General features: G+C 32.0%; 2 protein-coding genes across 2 annotated transcripts; one reads left to right on the top strand and one right to left on the bottom strand.

Moving 5' to 3' along the window:
• The first annotated feature begins 5,061 nt into the window (after positions 1-5,061).
• Positions 5,062-5,661, top strand: LOC123689133. The gene has a single exon (XM_045627991.1). The coding sequence runs from the start codon at positions 5,208-5,210 to the stop codon at positions 5,508-5,510; it is 303 nt and encodes a 100-aa protein (XP_045483947.1). The 5' UTR covers positions 5,062-5,207; the 3' UTR covers positions 5,511-5,661.
• A 3,184-nt stretch (positions 5,662-8,845) lies between these two features.
• LOC110999818 (equilibrative nucleoside transporter 4) lies at positions 8,846-19,029 on the bottom strand. Its single transcript, XM_045628075.1, has 10 exons — positions 18,482-19,029; positions 17,347-17,501; positions 16,907-17,110; positions 16,257-16,495; positions 15,916-15,985; positions 15,445-15,669; positions 14,557-14,744; positions 12,298-12,426; positions 11,650-11,761; positions 8,846-11,089 (listed from the first exon to the last, which is right to left on the bottom strand). The coding sequence occupies exons 1-10, from the start codon at positions 18,646-18,648 to the stop codon at positions 10,902-10,904; spliced, it is 1,677 nt and encodes a 558-aa protein (XP_045484031.1). The 5' UTR covers positions 18,649-19,029; the 3' UTR covers positions 8,846-10,901.
• Between the last annotated feature and the right edge of the window lie 830 nt (positions 19,030-19,859).

Genomic DNA, 19,859 nt, shown 5'->3' with positions numbered 1-19,859 from the left:
CTTCCACGGGATTATGTATGGGTACAATACGGGATATGCATGCAAATGGAAAGGTATCCATATCAGTCATTGGCAATATTAATACCTAAAATAGTATATTTCATTACAAGTGCGGAAAGCCTGTCATTGCAACGAGTTCCGACGAATGTCTACTCGAGCCGAGGCGCAGCCGAAGGTGAGGGTTGACAGTCGGGACAAGTTGCAATGACGGTTCCGCACGTGTACTGAACAACTATTTTTAATACAATTGCGAAAAAATTAAGCAATTTAATAAAACTATTTGCTTTTTTTCTCTTCTCTCCACGCAATAAATTCGTTGCACGTAGATATGTAGCGACTTTTACGTTTCCGGTAAAATGTTCTTGGAAGCATTTTGTGCAATTATACTGAGTTCGGGTGATATTAATTCAAATAAAATATCGTCGAAATTACTCATTTTGTTTGTGAAATTACATTTTTGGAAAATGGCGCCAACCGTCAAAGAACATGAACAATTTTTTTTCTTTTCTTCACCCATTCTGGGTAGGCAAAGGGAACTTCGCCCATACAGCCAAGCTTTCAGTAGAATATTTTTATTGATATGATATGAAAAGAAACCAAACCTAACTCATAGAATCCAATCATTAAATCTAATATTGAAACAAATTAGTAGCTTCTATTTAAAATATTTGCGTGAATCATAAAAAATTCAATGATTTTTTTTAGTAAAACCTTCGTGGTTGGTTTTTTCTTAATATATTAATAGACATTGTTTTGACAGTTGGGAATGATAACGCACTAGCGATAAAGAAAAAGCACGAGTGTGTAATAGCCCTCTTTCCGCACGGTATACGTCCCTGCAATATGCCACTTTTTGAGCAACTGTATTCAAAAATATTTTATTAATTATGATTGAAGGTATATCGTTTAATAAAACCTAATTATTTAATAATTGCAATTGTTTTATTCAGTAACAATGCCTCATAACTACGTCTGGAAATCATTACCTACGTGCAACAGTGCAAAAGTGAAAACCCCAACGGGGAAAGATTGATATATAAAAAACAAAAAAAATATCTGTATCTTTGTTAAATAAAGGAATTTTTCACTTAAGCCAGATTTGGGTTTTGAAGTCACTAAAAGCTATGAACTTTAAAGCATTAACGAATCTCAACGGTTTTTGAAAAAAATTCAATCCTCCCTCGTCACTTTTTCATCTTTACCCTAATTTGTAGTTGTTTCTTTATTTTTTTATTTACTTATTTTCTCAGATTTAACAATATTTTATAGATAAGTATCTATAGTTTATGCTCGTTACAAATCAAAGCTATAAGTTAGTACAGGTTAATATTTATTATTCTACTAGAGGTTCAATCACAACTCGGGTCATGTCATCAAAAACCCGTTCAATCTTCCCCCCACTCACCTTAATAATTCGTTTATACATGTCCTTGATATTTTCAAAATTATAAATTTTATCAGAGCCTAGCAACATCTAACCAAAAACTACGTATCGACTATCTGCTAAAGTATGTTTTGTCTAGTATAAATCTCTATCTGGCTCATAACGGAAGACGTGATACTATCATATATATGATAAAGTTACTGTCCTATTGCCTTCAATGATAATAAAATACAATGTAAATAATATTCTTCTTTAGTAGCACTCTTCATTTTTGAAGGTCGTGTTTGTGGCGACGTACAACTTTTTCCACGGTCCCCTGTCTTTGGCAAGCATCTGGGCCTGGGTGATGGTCGGACCCGTCAAGGCCTTAAATTAAAGTAAAGTATAGTAAACGTAGTGTAGTAGTAAAAAAGCTAAACCATACATACCTACGAAAATCCATACTGCCTAAAATTTGACAAGTATTTTAAATACAAATACACCATTACGTACACACACACACCATTACACAATCAATTTAGGTTTAATTAATTAAATTTAATCAGTTAATTGTATTAAATACCTTGTTTATTTGTTCCCTTTTTTAAATCTTTTTATTATAATGTATCATGTATTCCGTTTGTGGCTATGTTCTTAGTGTATTTGTTTGTTATTATATGTATTTTGTGTTAGCTGTTGGAGTACTATATAAATAAATATATAAATAAATAATAAAAAAAAAAAAATAAAAAAAAAAATATAACCTTAATACTCTTGTAGTACTGTGTGTTGTGATCTAACGAACTTTAAAGAAAGGTAAAGTTTCTTGACAAACGTTCTCAACGAACGAAAACGAGAATAAAAATTATATGGACGCATATCTATCTATGTTAAGATGATTGAGGAAAAATGAAATATATTTAAAGTTTATAACTTTTTTTAACAAGTACTTATTTTTGGGACAAAATGACCAGGAAGTATGAATATACCTTTATTTTTTTTCGACCAACTTATTCATTATGTAGTTTGTAGCCTTCTATAGTCATATTTTTGTTATTATTTCAGTATATAGGTAAATGACCGCTTATCGACTTATATTATAGACTTTATTTACAATTTGCTTAAAATCGTTTAATTAATTTACTTCAATTATATTATTTAAAATAGGTTTTAGATGTTTTGTTACACTTTTTAACCTACGTAGTGGCTGCTTAAGGAAAATGAAAATAAGATATTGTATCTTACAATGTGATAATTATCGTATAAATGACCCCTTAAATTTATCGACACTCGTATTGTATTGCCGATCCATATTACCAACACGTGATTGTCTTCATACAAAGTTATTATATTATATTAAATTAATTAAATATTGAAGATATGTAGACTTTATATAAAATCTGGATGGTGACAAAAAATTAAAAAAAATCATTATGTTCAATTATTAGTCCACCTAAGTAGAAATAAAAATAGAATACGTTTATATTGGAACTTAAGATCATCAAGGTGTCACTTATTACACGTCAATAAATTTCCTGGGACCAGATTAGGGGGGGGGGGGGGGGTTATATGACCCCCCTGGATCCGCCGTTGCTGCTGCATTACCGTACAAGCAAGTTTGCACGCAAAAATAAATTTGGGCATAGCTAACGAAGGAAAAACATCGGAGTTGAGCATTACACGCTTACATATCCTTGGCTAAATTACTTTTCTCTATCAGAAGAAAAACTCAGTACGTAGAATATAATATAAGCGAGACGTTCGATTACATATACAAATTTCGTTACAGTAAATTGGGTTTGCTGGCAGTGCAATATGCCGTGGACAAATTTCTACAAGCCGTCGGTTTTAATACTTGCGATGGTTCCAGATTTATAAGCATTTTACTTATGTATTTGTATTAATTTGTTTACAAGAGTAATATTATTTTAAATAAAACTTCTTTAATTTGATTACGTAAAGCATTACATTATTAAAATACCTACCTCACTCGACGTTTTAAGCGATCTAAAAAATCTAAAAAGTCGTTGTTTACGACTGCGGAAAAGCATTTATTGAAAAGACATATAATGTGTTATAATAACTATCTTGTTATCTAATATCAAATATAATCACAACCCATTTTTTCTTCATTATAATTTATAATTAATTTATATTCTTATAGAAATGCTCAAGGGAAAAAAATATATCTTCACTCGTCTTAAAAGTCTGTTCTGAGTTACGTCTGTTTTCTACTTTTCTTAGTGTCCTGTATTTATGTTGCCACATACATGAAAATCTTATAGAAAATACTACACGATTGTATGTACATTTTTAGTGCGTATCTACGATACGCTGCATCCTTTAATTAAGGATATAAATAGTTATTGTTTACACCAAGTCAATCATCGATAAGCGCAGCCATGTATTATAGGACGCATTAATCAGTTTCCAGAAATATCGTACACATTCGTTTGTTCTATGAATGAACATGTCTGAAGTACAAAATATTATATCCGTGATTTGCGTACAGTTATGTTAAAAATAATTTTATATTAGACGCAATGTTGTTTTAAGAGTGTCTAATAAGGGAGATATAATAGAATATCTACTATTAAAATATTTTTTGATTTGTTATTCGAAATCAAGGGCAGTTCCCTGTTTTTTATCTTAAATCATTTTATTTATATGCTAAACTTCAATATTTAACTTGATAGCTAGCTTAAAACCCAAAAGTATGCAATTTTACAGGATAAAACTCTGAACTAGATAATTATTCTATCAAACACATCAGTGTTAGGGAAATCTGATAGCTTCATACAAAGTAGTAATAATTCGTGGGAATGAAATAGTTATAATATGTTAACTAATGTTTGTTTACGAGTCATATGAATGCGATGCAGTTTATATTGAGGTTGCCATTCTGGTGATTACTGGTAAAGATCTAGAACAATACTGACGCTATCGCACATAAAATATAATTGACATCTTCAATTTAATATTTTACACTTATAAGGGGTTTATTACTCGGCTTAGTAATGAATTACAGTCATTGCTGTGTAAAATTATCTTCGCACTAATATTTTTTTATAATTAAAAAAAAGGCTAGAGATCTGGTGTATTAAGTCCAACATGCTCTTAATAATGACAAAGACCACACTAATACGTTACAAATTATAAGGGGGGCCTGAGTAGACCTCGAAACTCCAGCTTTTCCTATTTTATGTAATAGTGTGCGAAAGGAATGGAATAGGCAATGATGTCGCAGAAACGATGGCTAACGTTATGTAGACTAATGTTGTAGATGTGCCTTGATCGTGCGTCATTCACTACTGGGGATTATATTAGGGATGCAGCATCGATTTCCACCTTTTTCCTAAAATCCGTTGGTGTGTGAAATAAATCAAGAATACAATGAAAAATGTATCAAGAAACATCAACAGAATTCTGAAATCTAAAAACGTGGGTTTTATTGCCGCTGGTTTGTTCTAATACATATATAGCTAGTGTAAAAATTTGCTTGTAATTGGACACCACATATCAAATAAATTTTCCCAGGTCCCTAGTTTTATAAATCGCACTACGACGAGAATATAAGTAGAATATAAGTATTCTCACAATTTTTATTGTTTCCTGTTATTTTCTCAGATTTTTTCTATATCAGATTATGTAGAGTCGTATTCATATAGTCCTACTTATAAGTATTAGCCATTATTGATTCTAAGGCCAGAGCTAAGCGGTCGGTAACACTTCGGCGCCGAGAAGGGGTTATCAGCTGTCGCGTGCGGTACGCCGCATAAATATACCGTATCGAAGACGTTCACAATAGTCTTTTTAGGACAATAACTTGTTACGCACGTCAAAAATGGTGAAATATTCTCTATTCGGTGACACTTGTGGTTATTGCAATGCCTGTGTTCGGTTGAGGTTGTGCGCTGCCCGTGGCCGCAGCCCGGAGCCCTTGGAATGCGCATATAAACACATTTTGGAGTCCTACGGAGGGGTCAGCAGCGGTGAAAAAGTAGTTGAATCTCCTAAACCAGCGTGTGCTTCATGTAGATGGACGTCCAACGCGCAATTCCCCGAAACGCCACCCTCTTCAAGTGATCTCAGTTTGGAGTGGAGTCCACAGTCGAATAGATCTCGAACCAGACGCCGTAAGAGATAGATGAACTTTGAGATGCTATTGGAATTATTGTCTCCTATTAAAACGCCTAGTACCAGCTGTTGTAAACAGCGAGCGGTGTTATACTAGTCATTGTCTGTGTCCGCTGATGTATGATGTTCAATGTCCTATGTATTAATAAATTATTTTTATATGTTGTTATTTTATTACTCTTACCGACTTGCCAATTACATAGTAATTACATGTTCATTTATACCAAACCTAATAAGTGACAATTGTTTAAACTGACGGAATTTTATTTAAAATTGCGTCAGAATTAAATGAAATATAAGTAAATGGTATAATCTTATATATATTTAATAAAGTAATTATTTAAAAGACAAATAGAAATAGTTCGGTTTGCGATAGACCTCTGTATTTTTTGCAAAATTGTTGGTAATCTATGATAATTCAGTTTCTTTGTCTTATACACTTAGATACGTATTAAAATTGAAATCGCTAAAATGCATGGCTTTATTAAATTTTAAATGCAATCACTTGATATGTCCATTGAATATCGCATTAATCTCTTTTAAATGCCCAAATTATAATATGGTCGATTGTGATTTTGTATCTGTGGACAAGTAAAGGTTTATTTGCGGCCTATGAACAGTATTGCGCACTTTCCCTAAATCACTACATCACTACATGATATCTGCGTGATTTTTTTAATTGTCGACCGACTATCAAATCTCGATATGGAGAACATCGATACTTACAAGAATTTAAAAACTTTAAGCGTTATTATATAACAAAGGATAATTCTGAAATTAATTATTCTCTTTTTGTATAAGTACTACCTTGACGCCATTTTTTGGTGGGGGTAAATCCTTTAAGAAAAAAAATATAAATATGACTTCTCGTTTCCATTCTGACTCTTGCCAATGTTTCTGTGGACCATGTATTGAATACAGCCTGTTCTTAGTTGTTCGGGGTTATCTTTTCTTTTTATACAATAGTGAGATTAAAAGTCTGAAATCCTTAAGCTACAAGGAGATAAAGCTTTAACGATTGATGATACGGTTTTGGTTCGATATTCCAATGAATGATTACAAAATTTTCATCCCTAATACAATACAAGTCAAGTTAAAACTTATAAAATAAGAAAATTATGTTTTATTAAAAATTTTGAGTAAAACTACTGGTGTACCCCAATCTTTGTTTTTATAAGATATCGTTCGTACATTGAGTTCATTAAGCGACAAATTGCTTTGATAAAACGAGAATGAAAAAACAAAAAAATATTTTTAGGAAACGATGTACCTATGATATTTTTAGCTCAACAACAAGATATTGATATCGTGACATGGAGTGAATTACTGTTTCATAGTAAACATAATTAAATATTGACAGGCAATAATAAAATTGAATTACGTATTTACGCACGCTATTTTACAATTACAGCAAAGGTCAGAAACGTAATAAATTTCACACAGCTATCGCTATTGCAGTATGCGGTTTTATCTGCACAAATTACACCTGAGTCTGAGAGTAGGGTTCGATTCTCAGCAAAACAGTAACCGTTTCGTATTGTAATGTTGCTGCTTCCTACATAAAAAGTTTTAAAAAGATTCATAGAAATTTGACCATATCCAATTAAGTAGTAGGAGAATAAAATTATAAAACATAAGTACAAATACATCCTACCGTCTCTAGTCTCATCTTTAGAGATAGCAAGCGGTCTTAGAAACCTTGGAGGATGGCTGGGAAGGCTTTTCGTGTGGACACCATAGTCTTACCTCCCTCGGACAAGCACAAAACCTGGCGAGGCCGCAGATCAGGAACATGATAAATGGCTTAAATATCAGAGTTTTTCCTCCAACTTTGTTTTGTTCCATTTGCAGTAGAGACTCTTGAGCCGTGGGATTCAAGTGTACAAGCGCTTATTAATGATTTAACTTGACGTTTATTACATAGTACCTATCTATGTTCCCAGAGTTGGTGCCTTACTCGCTCAATGTATGAGTATTGCAATACAGGGAAGAAATGCTGCCAGCATTATAGGTACACCGCAAAAAGGAACAAACCTTTTAAATTTATATTAAGTTCCTATTTATCATTTTTTTCTTACTATTTCCATGTAAATTAAGCATATTGTATATTTATGTGTCGGAAACAAAATAATTTTGAGTAGGAAACGTTGCTATATCCCAGGATTATAATTTTACTAAGGTCTCTCTGACAAAAATGAAAAGCTGGCTAAAATTTTCAACATTACTTTATTTCAATATAAGCACAAGTGAGAGATATACAATTACAAATATTAAATTAAACGTTACTAAAATAATAAATATATTCTCAGACCTTTCGTTCGTAAGACATTGTTTGTGCTATTGAAATTCATGCCATATGTTATGATAGGTAAGAGACAGACATTTAATTAAATATGACATGCTGTCAAGAACAACTTGACGATGTAATGGCGCCTCCTACACTTTATGTTCTATCTTTATTTATTTCATTTGTTTTATGGCTTCTGTGAAATAATACTAATAACATCCTCATGTTACAATATTATGTCACAGTTAAAAGGTTGAGTTTGATCTGGGGCTTGAGTCATTATCACTTGGTGACAGGCGAGACCCACTGAACGCTAAAAGAAATTTATATGGAAATCATGTGATACAGCGCGAGCGTCGTTCTGTGATAGGCGTGACCTAGTAGACCTTCCAAGATCACAGTGAAAGTGTACGTTTGTCAAAATTAATTTCCCCTTTACCACGTGCGCATTTATACTTAGCAGGATGTAATTTAGAATGTGGTCTTTTACCGCGTTTACCGCGTGGAACATTTACCGCGTTGTATAATAATACAACGCGGTAAATGTTACCATCGCATGGCGACTATGTTAACATTTACCGTAATAAGTAAGGTTTAATGAGGCCGTATTGTGTAAAAGTATTTACACATTCCACCTAAGAAAGTTTTTTCCAGATTGCTGAACTTAAATTACACTGACTTATAACCACTACTTAGCTACTTTTATTGTTCGCAGTAAAATTCTATTTAACAATATCCTAATTATGTTGGAAAACATTTTTCAGTTGACAGTGCTATTTACAGAAAGTTACTAATCTAAAAGTGTAAACCAAAATGATATACAATTTTGGTACAATTACGTATTCAATAATAATTTTACAAATCTTAAATATAACCTTACGTATATAAATACGATAAAATATTTATTACATCCAAAAAATATCTTTTCACATTAAATGTAAAATCATAAAAAATATAATTAAACTAAATTATTCTAATACACATACCTTTCTATTTTTAAACCCAATGAGATGAGCAAAAAGAAAATACTTCTTTTAAATAATTATATATGTAATTTATAAAGTAACAACTCAAAAGGATAATTAATGAAATAAAGTTTTCAGTATTGACTAATAACCCTTATGTACATAATGTTTTAAAAATCTATTGAGATGTAGGAGAAATTGAGGAGAACGATTGTTAAATGTTTTGTTAGGGAAATTCTTCATCGATCTAGTTGTTAGCACGTTGACTTCAATTCGCTAGTGGGATCGAAAAATAAAATATGCTACTGAGTTTTTAATAGGGTAGAGCGACTACTAATGATTAATTACGATGTTTAAAGATTTCAATGAGTTTTCAAATCTGAACTGCGCATAATCTCGTGATATTCCAGTCTTGGCGGACATCCGAGCCATCGCAGACGGCGAAATAGTGTCGTAGCACAGGTAATGAAAATGGATGTAAAACACATAGGTAAATAATAATGTAATGTGCTACTTGTTTCGTAGCCACCAAACAAAATGTTAATTATCAAAATATGCTTATTCACACACACATAGGCTTGCTGTTAACATATGTAGTGACTACTTTGTCAGTGTGTATTAAGTTTATCTGAATATTTACGAGGCGAATAACGATTGGTGATATGTAGCATTAAGATAATAGTAATGCACTTACAAGTACGTATTTACAATTATTTATATTTTTTAGTGCTTATCATCAGTCATAATTACTTGGTAACACCCATTAAATAAATCATAACAAGCAATCAGCAAGTAATTGTAGCAAAAATAATTGGTTATTTTCCAAACATGATAATTGCATTTAAAATTATATTATCTCAGTTATGGAATTAAAAAGGTAAGTAAGTATTATAATTACGGTTACGTACTTTTTACGATTTGTTATATTTAGATTTGATTTAGATAGTATTGAAAATTCCAAAATTTTCAACTGTCACCAATATTAGTATTTTATTTCACTGTGTAGGGTTTGCATATTAAATGACCAATGTGTGGACAAATGATGGATTTTTTACAAGCTGTCATTATGTCACAATTATTTTGAGGGTCTCGTGCCTAATGTTTTAGTAGCCTTGCTGGGTGTTGCCATTTTTATATTATTTGCATACTTGTTATTTATAAAAGTTGTAGTTGTAAAACAACAATTTCTTTGTCTCTTTCGTGGCATACTGAAAGAGCTGACGGCATGTGCAAGGAATAGAAATTGATCGCCGATTCGCCTTTAAAAAAATAACGAATCCACTTACGGCAGCACCAAGAACTCTACTGTCATTATTTTTATAATTACTTGCAAAATTTTATTCTTGTATGTAATGAAATTATTTCAGTAGGTAATTTTTCAGTCTTGGTTTGATTACGCCGATTGAATAATAAAAATCATTTTATTATTCTAATTCCTGGCATGTACTGAATTGGTAATTTTCTTTAACTAGGTACTATATTTTTGGTCCTTTTTAAGCGATCATCAATTTACTTCGATTTTACTTAATCAATAGATAGTACTGATTCAGTAAATTATCAAAAGATTGTAAACAAAACAGTGACCAGTAGATTTTACTTTGCAACAGAAAAACAATTGGTTAGACAAACACATAATTATTGGGTGATACGAAATAATTTACGGTAAAAATGTTAATAAGTAACTGGTATTTCTATGATAATTGTAACCTACCTAATTACATACTTATATTAATTTCTAAACTATCTTAGGTGTTTAACGATCGACTTTATTTACAATTTTTATAGTGCAGTTATTTAATATATAATAGCATACAAGGTATATTCGCAGTTAAAGTAAAGAAATTTCGATAGTCAACGACGAGAAATTTCTATTGGACAAACTATGAAGCGATAAAAAAAAATCAATGTGTGCTGCTGTAACTTCTATTAACCCTATTTCTCACATAATCTGTGCAGTATAACTTACGCGGGATTATTATCCGTATTTATATTATATTCCTTGATAAAAATCAAGCCCTGTCGAAATTTGGTGACGTCATTACGTCATATTCGGTTAATAGCCAATGTTCTGGTACGTAATTTTTGAAGTAGCTCGTGATTGATTTTGCTTCTTGACTGTGGTGTTTTGTGTGTACTATAGAGTTATTATTTAATGTGGCGTTGTAATAAAACTAATGTTAGAAGGTGTAGTAATAATAGGTGGTAATGTTGGTAAAGGCGGAGTGGGGTATATCCGACATGGTGATCCGGTTGGCGGCCCCAGCATATTAAGAAGCAAGTACGATACAAGTGTACCAGATAATAACCCACCATTGTATGAAAGCGTCATCATGTTACCTGAAAATACATTCATACTATCAATTTGTTTATGGTTAAGCGTGGGCATCGACAACCTAAGCTCAATTGTGTTCGTAGTTTTCAAAAATTAACACAAATTTCTGTCAATACGACCTATAAAATGTACATTGTAAACCTGTTAGATTTTTATACTGGGACGATAATGTAAAAAATGGCTCGCTTTTTAACCGACTTCAAAAACGAAGGAGGAAGTTATTGATCTCGAATATTGATGTGTGATATTTTTTGAGATCAAATTTCACACTGTGCCACGGTAAAGGAAAACGTGGAGAAAAATGTCTTACGACTAGTAATCCTAATAAAGTATTAATTAATTCAATGAAACATACGGCATTTGTACTAACGTCATTGTTGAAACGATCAATTATTTTAACCCAAATTGGTTGGCATTTCACCATCACCGATCACGTTTCAATCATCAACAATCTCTCCATTGACGTCATCAATCATATAAACCGAAACACTTATCATTTCCCTTTAAAAAAAGCTAGCGATTTATATTTTTAGGATTTATCTTGAATATTTATTTCGCTACATACCAGCTATTTCCCGGTGTTCTCTCCCAACTCGAGAAGGAGCCATTATCATCGGAACAGATCCAAATAACCCGTTGGAAAAGCCCAATATGACGGAGAACATAATTGGGTAAATCTGTAATTTATTTATTCTAATAAATATTTAAATTTCTATCTAAAACTATCTTATTATAATTTCATAGGCACTTAAGTCTATCAGTAATTTTATCACTTTCCATCTCTTTGCCTCATTCCTAATGCAAAGGAAAAAGGCAGAAAACTCGCGGGTAAACTGACGAGGAAACGTATAGGGCGCCATATTTTTAAATCGTTTAAATCATCGTTTCTCAAGCTGGGTTGAGATTGCTTTAAAAGGGGGTCACAATCTTGTAAAAAATAATAAATACAAACTACATATACTTAGGTATAAAAGACTCGTTATTAAAGGAATGAATTATTCTAGTGTAGTTTTAAAATTTAAAATTCTTAATAACAATTTTACAGTGACAGGGTAGCAATACTGTGTTACTTACTTAACCCTACTTTTTAGTTTTTTGGTGGTTCACGACATAAAAATGCTTGAAAAAATGGTTTAAATTAACATGAAATTTATATTTACATATTATATTTTTGTTGTGGGCATCAAACTTGATACAGAATAAAAATACTAACGTCTCCAACAATGTGAGGGGAATGCCGAGGTGCTGCACATAGTAGAAGTAAAGGAACTAGCAGCAGCCGCAGACCACTGGCCATCAGTAGCTGGCTGCGACTCCACTCGTAAGGCCATGCCGCTGCAAACTAAAAAGGGTGTAATTTGAATTGGTAGAGATCACTTATTATTGGGGGAAACTGGCGCAAAATGGGATATTGAAAAAAATTTAGTACAAACGATTTAACATAGGTACTTTATTTAATTTTTTTACTTAATTTTAAGGAATAACTTGAGCTATCGGTATAATTTTCTTTTTCTTACAATTCTTTATTCTGCGTCTCTTCAGACTTATTTTAGTTTTTATTTTTTCCAGATTTTTTGACTTTATTATTTTATCTGCAGCCTTCCCCTTTTTAGTTCTTATTTCTTTTGGAATTTTCATTATTTGTTTTAAGTTTTTACAGTCAGAATTTGTGTTTCTGGAGTTTTCTTGTTATTCGTCGTACGTAGATTTTCAAAATCTGAGTTGGACTGAGGTATTTCACCTGGGGTGGGTTTTTTTGTTGATTACCACTTACACTACTGATTCAGTGATCAAACGATCTTTATGAACAAAATGTCTGGACCTGAAATATTTTCTTGTTATAAAGGAGACAACGGTAATTGCCTAGCCCAGTGGTGGGCCAACTTTGTTAATCAGACAGTTCACAAAGTTTAAGAAATATAAGAGGACCTCCTGAATTATGGATAAAATTTAGTGTGTGTTAAATCTAATAACTTTAATCATCAAATTTTAAAAACATTACAAGTAGATCCGGGCACAAACGGCCATCCCGTTTTGTTTCATACACTAAATTACTTAAGCACAAGATACGAAGCAATTTGCACAAAAAACAAAAACGCGCGTTGAAACATTGAAGTTCGCGCGGATAGCGCTGTTGGCAGTAAATTCAGTCACTCACTTTAGTATTATATTATTTCCCGTATCGACCGGTCCTCGTCTTGCCCTGGTTCCCCCTACTTGTGATAAGGAGCTACTCCACGATTTTTCTTTTAAATTGTGTATACATGTGTGAATTTAAATGTTAAAGATTAAAAAAAATTGAAAAGAAAAATTTAAAAAAAATTGTCACAAAACCGATACAATATAATTTTAACGCCCAGATGTAAACGGTTAGAATAGAACGGCTAAAAATACAACTTTTGATAAAGTTCAAGACGGAAGACATAATAAGGAACTAAAAAAAATAGATAATGCAAACTAAATAATAAGATAAGCTTAATCATTTCAAAGGTCGATCTTGGTAGCATGTTCGTTTGTGTAACCGGGAGGCATACGGAAAATGGCTTACGTTTTTACGTTAACTGATAAATCAGCCTGAATGGTTTTTTTTGTAAGTGATTTCAAAATCAATTAAAAAATAATGTAAATTGGTATGTCTAATAAATTTGTAACTTCGTTCACTCGTTTTTATATGTAATAATTAAAATACAACTTCTTTATTATTCTTAATGTGTTAATTTTTACATATTAGTTTCATGGTACACTGTCACAGAGACCAAATGTTTTTAAATTTGTTTCAATTTTCTTTTCAATACATTTTCTTTGTTTTTTTATGTCGATGAAGATAATATTTTAAGATGGTTATATCTTAAACATTGATATAGCCAAGTGTTCCTATGTTTTATGCGTAACACAAGAAAAATAAATGACAATTCGTATATTAAACCTTTTTCTAAAGTAAAAAAATTGCTTCTAGTTATTGATAAATCACTGACTTGATAGAAATAGCTTACTAACTCATAACTACTAACATTTATCTGTAAGTTAAATTACTAACAACGTTTGACATAAAAATATAATTTATATAAATAATTATTATTATTAATGAGAAATAAAATTTATAAGTTTTTTGCGACATCGAAGTTAGACGAATAATACTATAATTGTATTAACATAGAATAAATGTTCTGTTTAACATCGGTGCATTTTAATTATTCGACACTTTACGTCATTCTAATCAGAATTATAACTTTATCTCGTGATTAATTGTAATAATACGGAAGTTATACATTACTGGCTTATTATTAATACCTAGGTCAGTAATTTTATTGATTTGTCTAAGGCTAACTTTATCTGTATTTTAAAACAGGAGAAAAGTAATACCAATTTTCAACGAACAAAAAGGGATGAACTTGAAATGGAAATGATGATGAGGCATGTCTACCCCATACCCCGCTCCGACTTACATTAACCATGCAAAAGCTCTACATACCTTTCCTATTAAGTCAAAGAAGTTGAAAGATGACATTAGAACGATAGCCATCCAAGAGCCCAGACGACATGAAGGTACCTCAGAAGCAATTCCGGGATATAAACTCAGGGTTGTGAAGTAGACCAGACCAATGGAAACCATGTATGGGTAGATGGCTCTTGCAACTGACCATCTTGCCTGCACACTACCTGAAATGAAATACAATATCACTACATATTATAAAACAAAGTCGCTTTCTCTGTCCCTATGTCCCTTTGTATGCTTAAATCTTTGAAACTACGCAACGGATTTTGATGCGATTTTTTAATACATAGAGTGATTCAAGAGGAACGTTTATATGTATAATAGCATCCATTACATAGTGGAGAAGTACTGTTATTTTTGAGGTTTCTAATGTGATGTCGTAAATAATTACATTTCTTCCGCTTACATTGCAAACGCAGGCTGAACCCTACGAGTTTTATCAAAATAATGTACTAAGTATTGTACACATTGAAAAGGTCTACAGAAATGTCCGTGATCGTATATGTCTATCTCTTATGGATAACCCACAATAACTTTTTTTGTCATTTACTTTTTACGACAAATAATGGCTAATTTTCGAAGCGATTTTAACCAATACAGCATTAATCCTTAACCAAGAAGATAAACGAAGACACTCGAAAATAAACTAAAATACACGAAAATAAATATAAATGAAAATACTATATAAGTAAAGTTTAAGTATTATATATTCATTTTTCATATGCGCAGATAACACATTTTGCTATATTTCGTCGGCAGGCGTTCTTTCCTTATCATCGCTATTTTGCTTAAACTTCTAAATGTATAGGCGTAGGAGTCAAGTTTTAATTCTAAATTTCAGATACGTGGTAAATGTAAACTTACGTTTAAAGCTTCTCCATGAGGTAGGTCGGTCTGGTGGTTCGAAGACCACATCCTCAACTTTGTATGAGGGCCTTGGGGTTTGCAGCGCAGAAGGGGATGCTGAAGGTTGAGAAGCACTTGGAGGTGGTGAAGCTAGAGCTTCACCAGCAGAGCCTCTGGGCTCTGGGCCACTCGCAGTTGGTGAGTATACGGGGTTAGCGAAACTGAACGCGTTATCTGTTTCACCTGGAATATTATTTAAAATATATAAAGGTATATTCAAACGGAAGCTTTTCTATATTTGTATACGCAATTGAAGGAGGTTTGTGCTGATGAATGAAAGATGATCTTTACTGAATTTGTTAAAGTATTCTGATAAGAAGATCCTTTCATTGATTTACACATATTACCTTGAAGTACTATTATTAATCGCTTATAATATTTTAGCTTTTCTACCTAATACAACTAGGAAACTTACAAATATAATTTTACCTGTGTTCGAAGGAGCAGGGCTTTGTAACTTTAACACACCATACGTTGCCTCACCAGCCTCACTCTCCATCTATAAAAATAATTAATATATTTTTTGTAAACCTACACTTAAATTATATATTACAGAAAATAATAAATAATTATAACTATAAATATAGCGAAAAATCTAATATACTGTTCTACAAAAAGGTTAAAATGTTTAAAAACTGACCGTAATTATCATTGAGGAGGTTAACTCTACGTTACAGACAAATAAGAAAACCAAATTAACAGAAGGAAGAGCAAAACATATATCATCAAACTACAAGGGTTATATTACTATTAATGTTATAATTACTAACCAAAGTAGCATCTTCGGTAGGATTTAAATGTAGCTGAATACGTCGTCTGTGACGTGATTCCACAGTGAGCCTTAGGTAATGTAAAACGAGAGGATGCCGCATCATCAAGTGATGGAGCACCGAGTGACCCAATAGTATAAGTATGGAGAATGTGAAGAACATGAATGTACTTCGTTGAGGTTCACTGAATTCGAACTTCGTCATGATTCTGTCCAAAGACACCCAGAAACCGGCTGCGCCTGGTAAAGTTTTATAGCAATTCAGTTTATACCCACTTTAAATGATTTTAATTAGTGATGCTTTAAAAGAATCATCTACTATTGGGCTTTAAAATATAGATAAAGTAACACAATTTCCAACCTAATAGATTGTAGATAAACTTGTTATTTATTTTACGAATTTTAATATGTAATATTGATAAAGAGTTTTAGTATTACGCTACTAATTGCGTGCAATTCTCAACTTGTGCATTAACTGTGCGTCCATGATTTTATTCTTTCTTCATGTGCAATACACACTTATTTGTACAATGAAGAAGAAATCGTGAGGAAAGTGTGTCTTAAGAACAAAAGCCAGATCAGGCACTTAACCTACTAGCCTATAATAGAAATGATTCACAGATTTCGAGGCGATCTATAAAGGGTACTTACTTTCGCCAGCCATAACAGCCTGGGTATATCTTGGAGGAAGACATCCTGTGAAGCCGTAATAGGAGGCTTGCTGTACTGTGCAACCAAAAGCGACAACTCCGATTGCAACCAAGTTGATCGTGTAGGACACATTATTGGGAAATCCATCCCATCCTATATTGCATACTGCGACGAATATCATCGTTGCTAAGGATAATAGTATACCTAAAATGAAATCAATCCAGGTTACATATTGGTAGACATTCCAACATTTGAATCGTAAGAGCATTGGTCCCGGTAAGCGGGATTTTATCGTATAGATTATATCAATATTCAAGAAATTAATGATTATATTACCAAATTGTTTTATATAAAACACATTGTTTGCATAATAAATAGTATATTATGATTGGAAGAGAAGATTCACATCATTACTTTTGACTATTAAGTTATATACTTACCAAATGTTATCCTAGTGTTGTAAGTGAACAGATCTAGCAACAGATTGTTAATGACGACAGCGACACAAGCTGACGCGATGTAAACAGTCGACATATCAAACATTATCGTCGAATTTGGATAGTGATGTTGGAAGTAATCTACTGCCATTATGAAGCTGAAATATTTTAAATATATTTGATACCTCTTTTTGTATTTTATTATTAGGAGGACGCCATATTCTGTTTATAATTTTATTAATCACGTTAGATTTAGTTGAGTATTCTGAACGTGCAAATACAAACCTCCATCTCATAAGTAAATCTCAAAATATTTTAACTTGCAATTGAAAAATTTTGTCTTTTTTTAATTTGATCTAATTAAAGTACTCGCTTTTACATTGCCACTTAAATAGTTACATAAAACAAGTAAATTTTTTGGCGCAAATTATTACTTGAATCATTGCTGAAAATGATCGTTACGAAACCAAATTTCTTTATAGTCTAGAATTACCGGTATCGAACCCTGGTGAAGATTTTGCTTTCTTTATGAAATATAATGAATGAATAAATCGAAATGTCTTACTAACATCCTAAAACCGATATTAACATCTATAGGTAACAGAATGAGTGTTATTTATGAATGAAATCAGTACTTATATAATTAACGACAAAATAATACTCAATTATACAAAATACTAGATATTATTAACCTAATTTTTGTTGCTATTGTTTTCATTAGAACTAGAATGGTGGTAATTACATACTTTAAGCCTGTTTAAGTAACACGCGAAGACTGGCATTACGGAATAACCGATAATAGTACCTTCGTTTAAAATTAACTTTTATAAGAATGTTGTCTGTATAGAAAAATACAAAATACGAATAATTATGACGATTACAAAATAATGCGTTTCGCGGTTATATATTTGTAAACATGATATATGCATATTTCATTGGACTGACAGAAGTTATTTACATTAAAAAATAATGTTTATTCAAAATTATTATTGTTTCTCAAATCTATGGCGTCCTGGATCAACGTGTGAGGTCCCTAAAATTTCTGTATAAAAATTCGTGAATGTTTAATAAATAAAAAAACATGAACCGGATTGTTTTGAAACTTAATTTGTTTATATAGTAAAAAGTAAGCACTCACCTGTTAAATGGTAGTAAGAAAGCAGCACCAGAGACAAACAGAGTAAAATAAACGGAGTTATATTTATCTGGAGGTGGTGGGCTGGGCTCCGGGACACTGCCCATGGGCTCCCCTCGAGCACCACGCATTGCTTCAATGCGGGCGTACCCGCGGCCTAATTCATTCATTTTATGCCAAATCGCAACCCATTTCGACGTATTCCAAATTTGAATATTTTTCGTCACATACCATAATTCACAGATTACAAATTACGTCGACCTTTGTCTTTTCAATTATTTAATTTATCAGATTTTTTGCTTCGAACACAGTAGTGGGTTTCCCACGCTTTATTAATTGATGTTTAGTTTAAATTATATCATAGTGATTAGTTTATATTTGGTATTTTACGTTATTTATGTCGCGGTGCACCGGCTCAAATTGACAGCTGGGATATACGATTAGGGGCGCATGCGTGAGGCAAAATCGATGTCTAATGTTAAAAAACGAAACAGTTTGAGTTTAGAAATAGTATGAGATGATATTGTAGGAAGTAGATTAGATGAAATTTTTCATTAAAATTTGAAAAATATTTTAAAAACTGTAATGCCCTGTGAAATAACGTATTCCTAATAATTTGATTTCTATCTTAATGTTGCAAAGTTTTTCAATACTGCTTTGAGGCCATAGACAAAAACATTTGGTGGCAAGCGTAATTTTTTTGTCTAAGGCCTCAAAGCCCCTTCCGCCAGTGAAATTGTACCGTTCCGTACAAGTGTCACGTGACTAACTGTAATGTTAACTCCATACAGTTTTATATACATACACACACAGTCATACTTTTGCTTGGGCTTCATATTGTTGCTAATAGACAATACTTTTTTGTCAGTAATCTTACTTTTGCAAGTTGACGAGAAAAATTGTATTATTTATGCTATAATCTAGAATGTAATATATCTTTAATACCCTTTTGAATTGGTTAAACGCGCTTATATTACAAATGTTAAACGGCAATCGATTAAATAATTGTACACCCATGATGAGCTACCATGGAGAGAGTAATTATTTTTTTAAATTTAAGATACAGGTGCTATAAACATATTTGTCTAATCGTCATAATTTTGATTTCTTGGTAAATTTTATTAGTCAGTGTTAAAAATTTGAATTTAAATAGTGATTTAATTAGTTTTGTGGTGTTTGTTTGTTAGAAGAGAATTTAGTCCATGTCTGCTATAGACCATAATTAAATAAATTGTGTGTAATTTGGCTTGACTAAACAATTATAAATTAATATTTATGTACATATTGCGGAATGCATTTTGATATTGATGATATTGTTTGTAGGCACAAACAATTAATTAGAGTTTCTTTACATGATTTACGTATACATATATTGTAGTCA

This window comes from Pieris rapae, chromosome 4 (assembly GCF_905147795.1).
Source record: "Pieris rapae chromosome 4, ilPieRapa1.1, whole genome shotgun sequence".
NCBI lineage: Eukaryota > Metazoa > Arthropoda > Insecta > Lepidoptera > Pieridae > Pieris > Pieris rapae.
The sequence above is the reverse complement of the archived record's forward strand: the minus strand, read 5'-3'. Positions and strand labels throughout refer to the sequence as shown.

Coding starts and splice junctions, on each gene's coding strand:
- LOC123689133 (XM_045627991.1), top strand. CDS start 5,208: ATGGTGAAATATTCTCTATTCGGTGACACTTGTGGTTATTGCAATGCC.
- LOC110999818 (XM_045628075.1), bottom strand. CDS start 18,648: ATGAATGAATTAGGCCGCGGGTACGCCCGCATTGAAGCAATGCGTGGT. Junction 14,745..15,444: donor CTCATGGAGAAGCTTTAAAC/GTAAGTTTACAT, acceptor ATTTCATTTCAG/GTAGTGTGCAGGCAAGATGG. Junction 11,762..12,297: donor CCCCTCACATTGTTGGAGAC/GTTAGTATTTTT, acceptor AATAAATTACAG/ATTTACCCAATTATGTTCTC.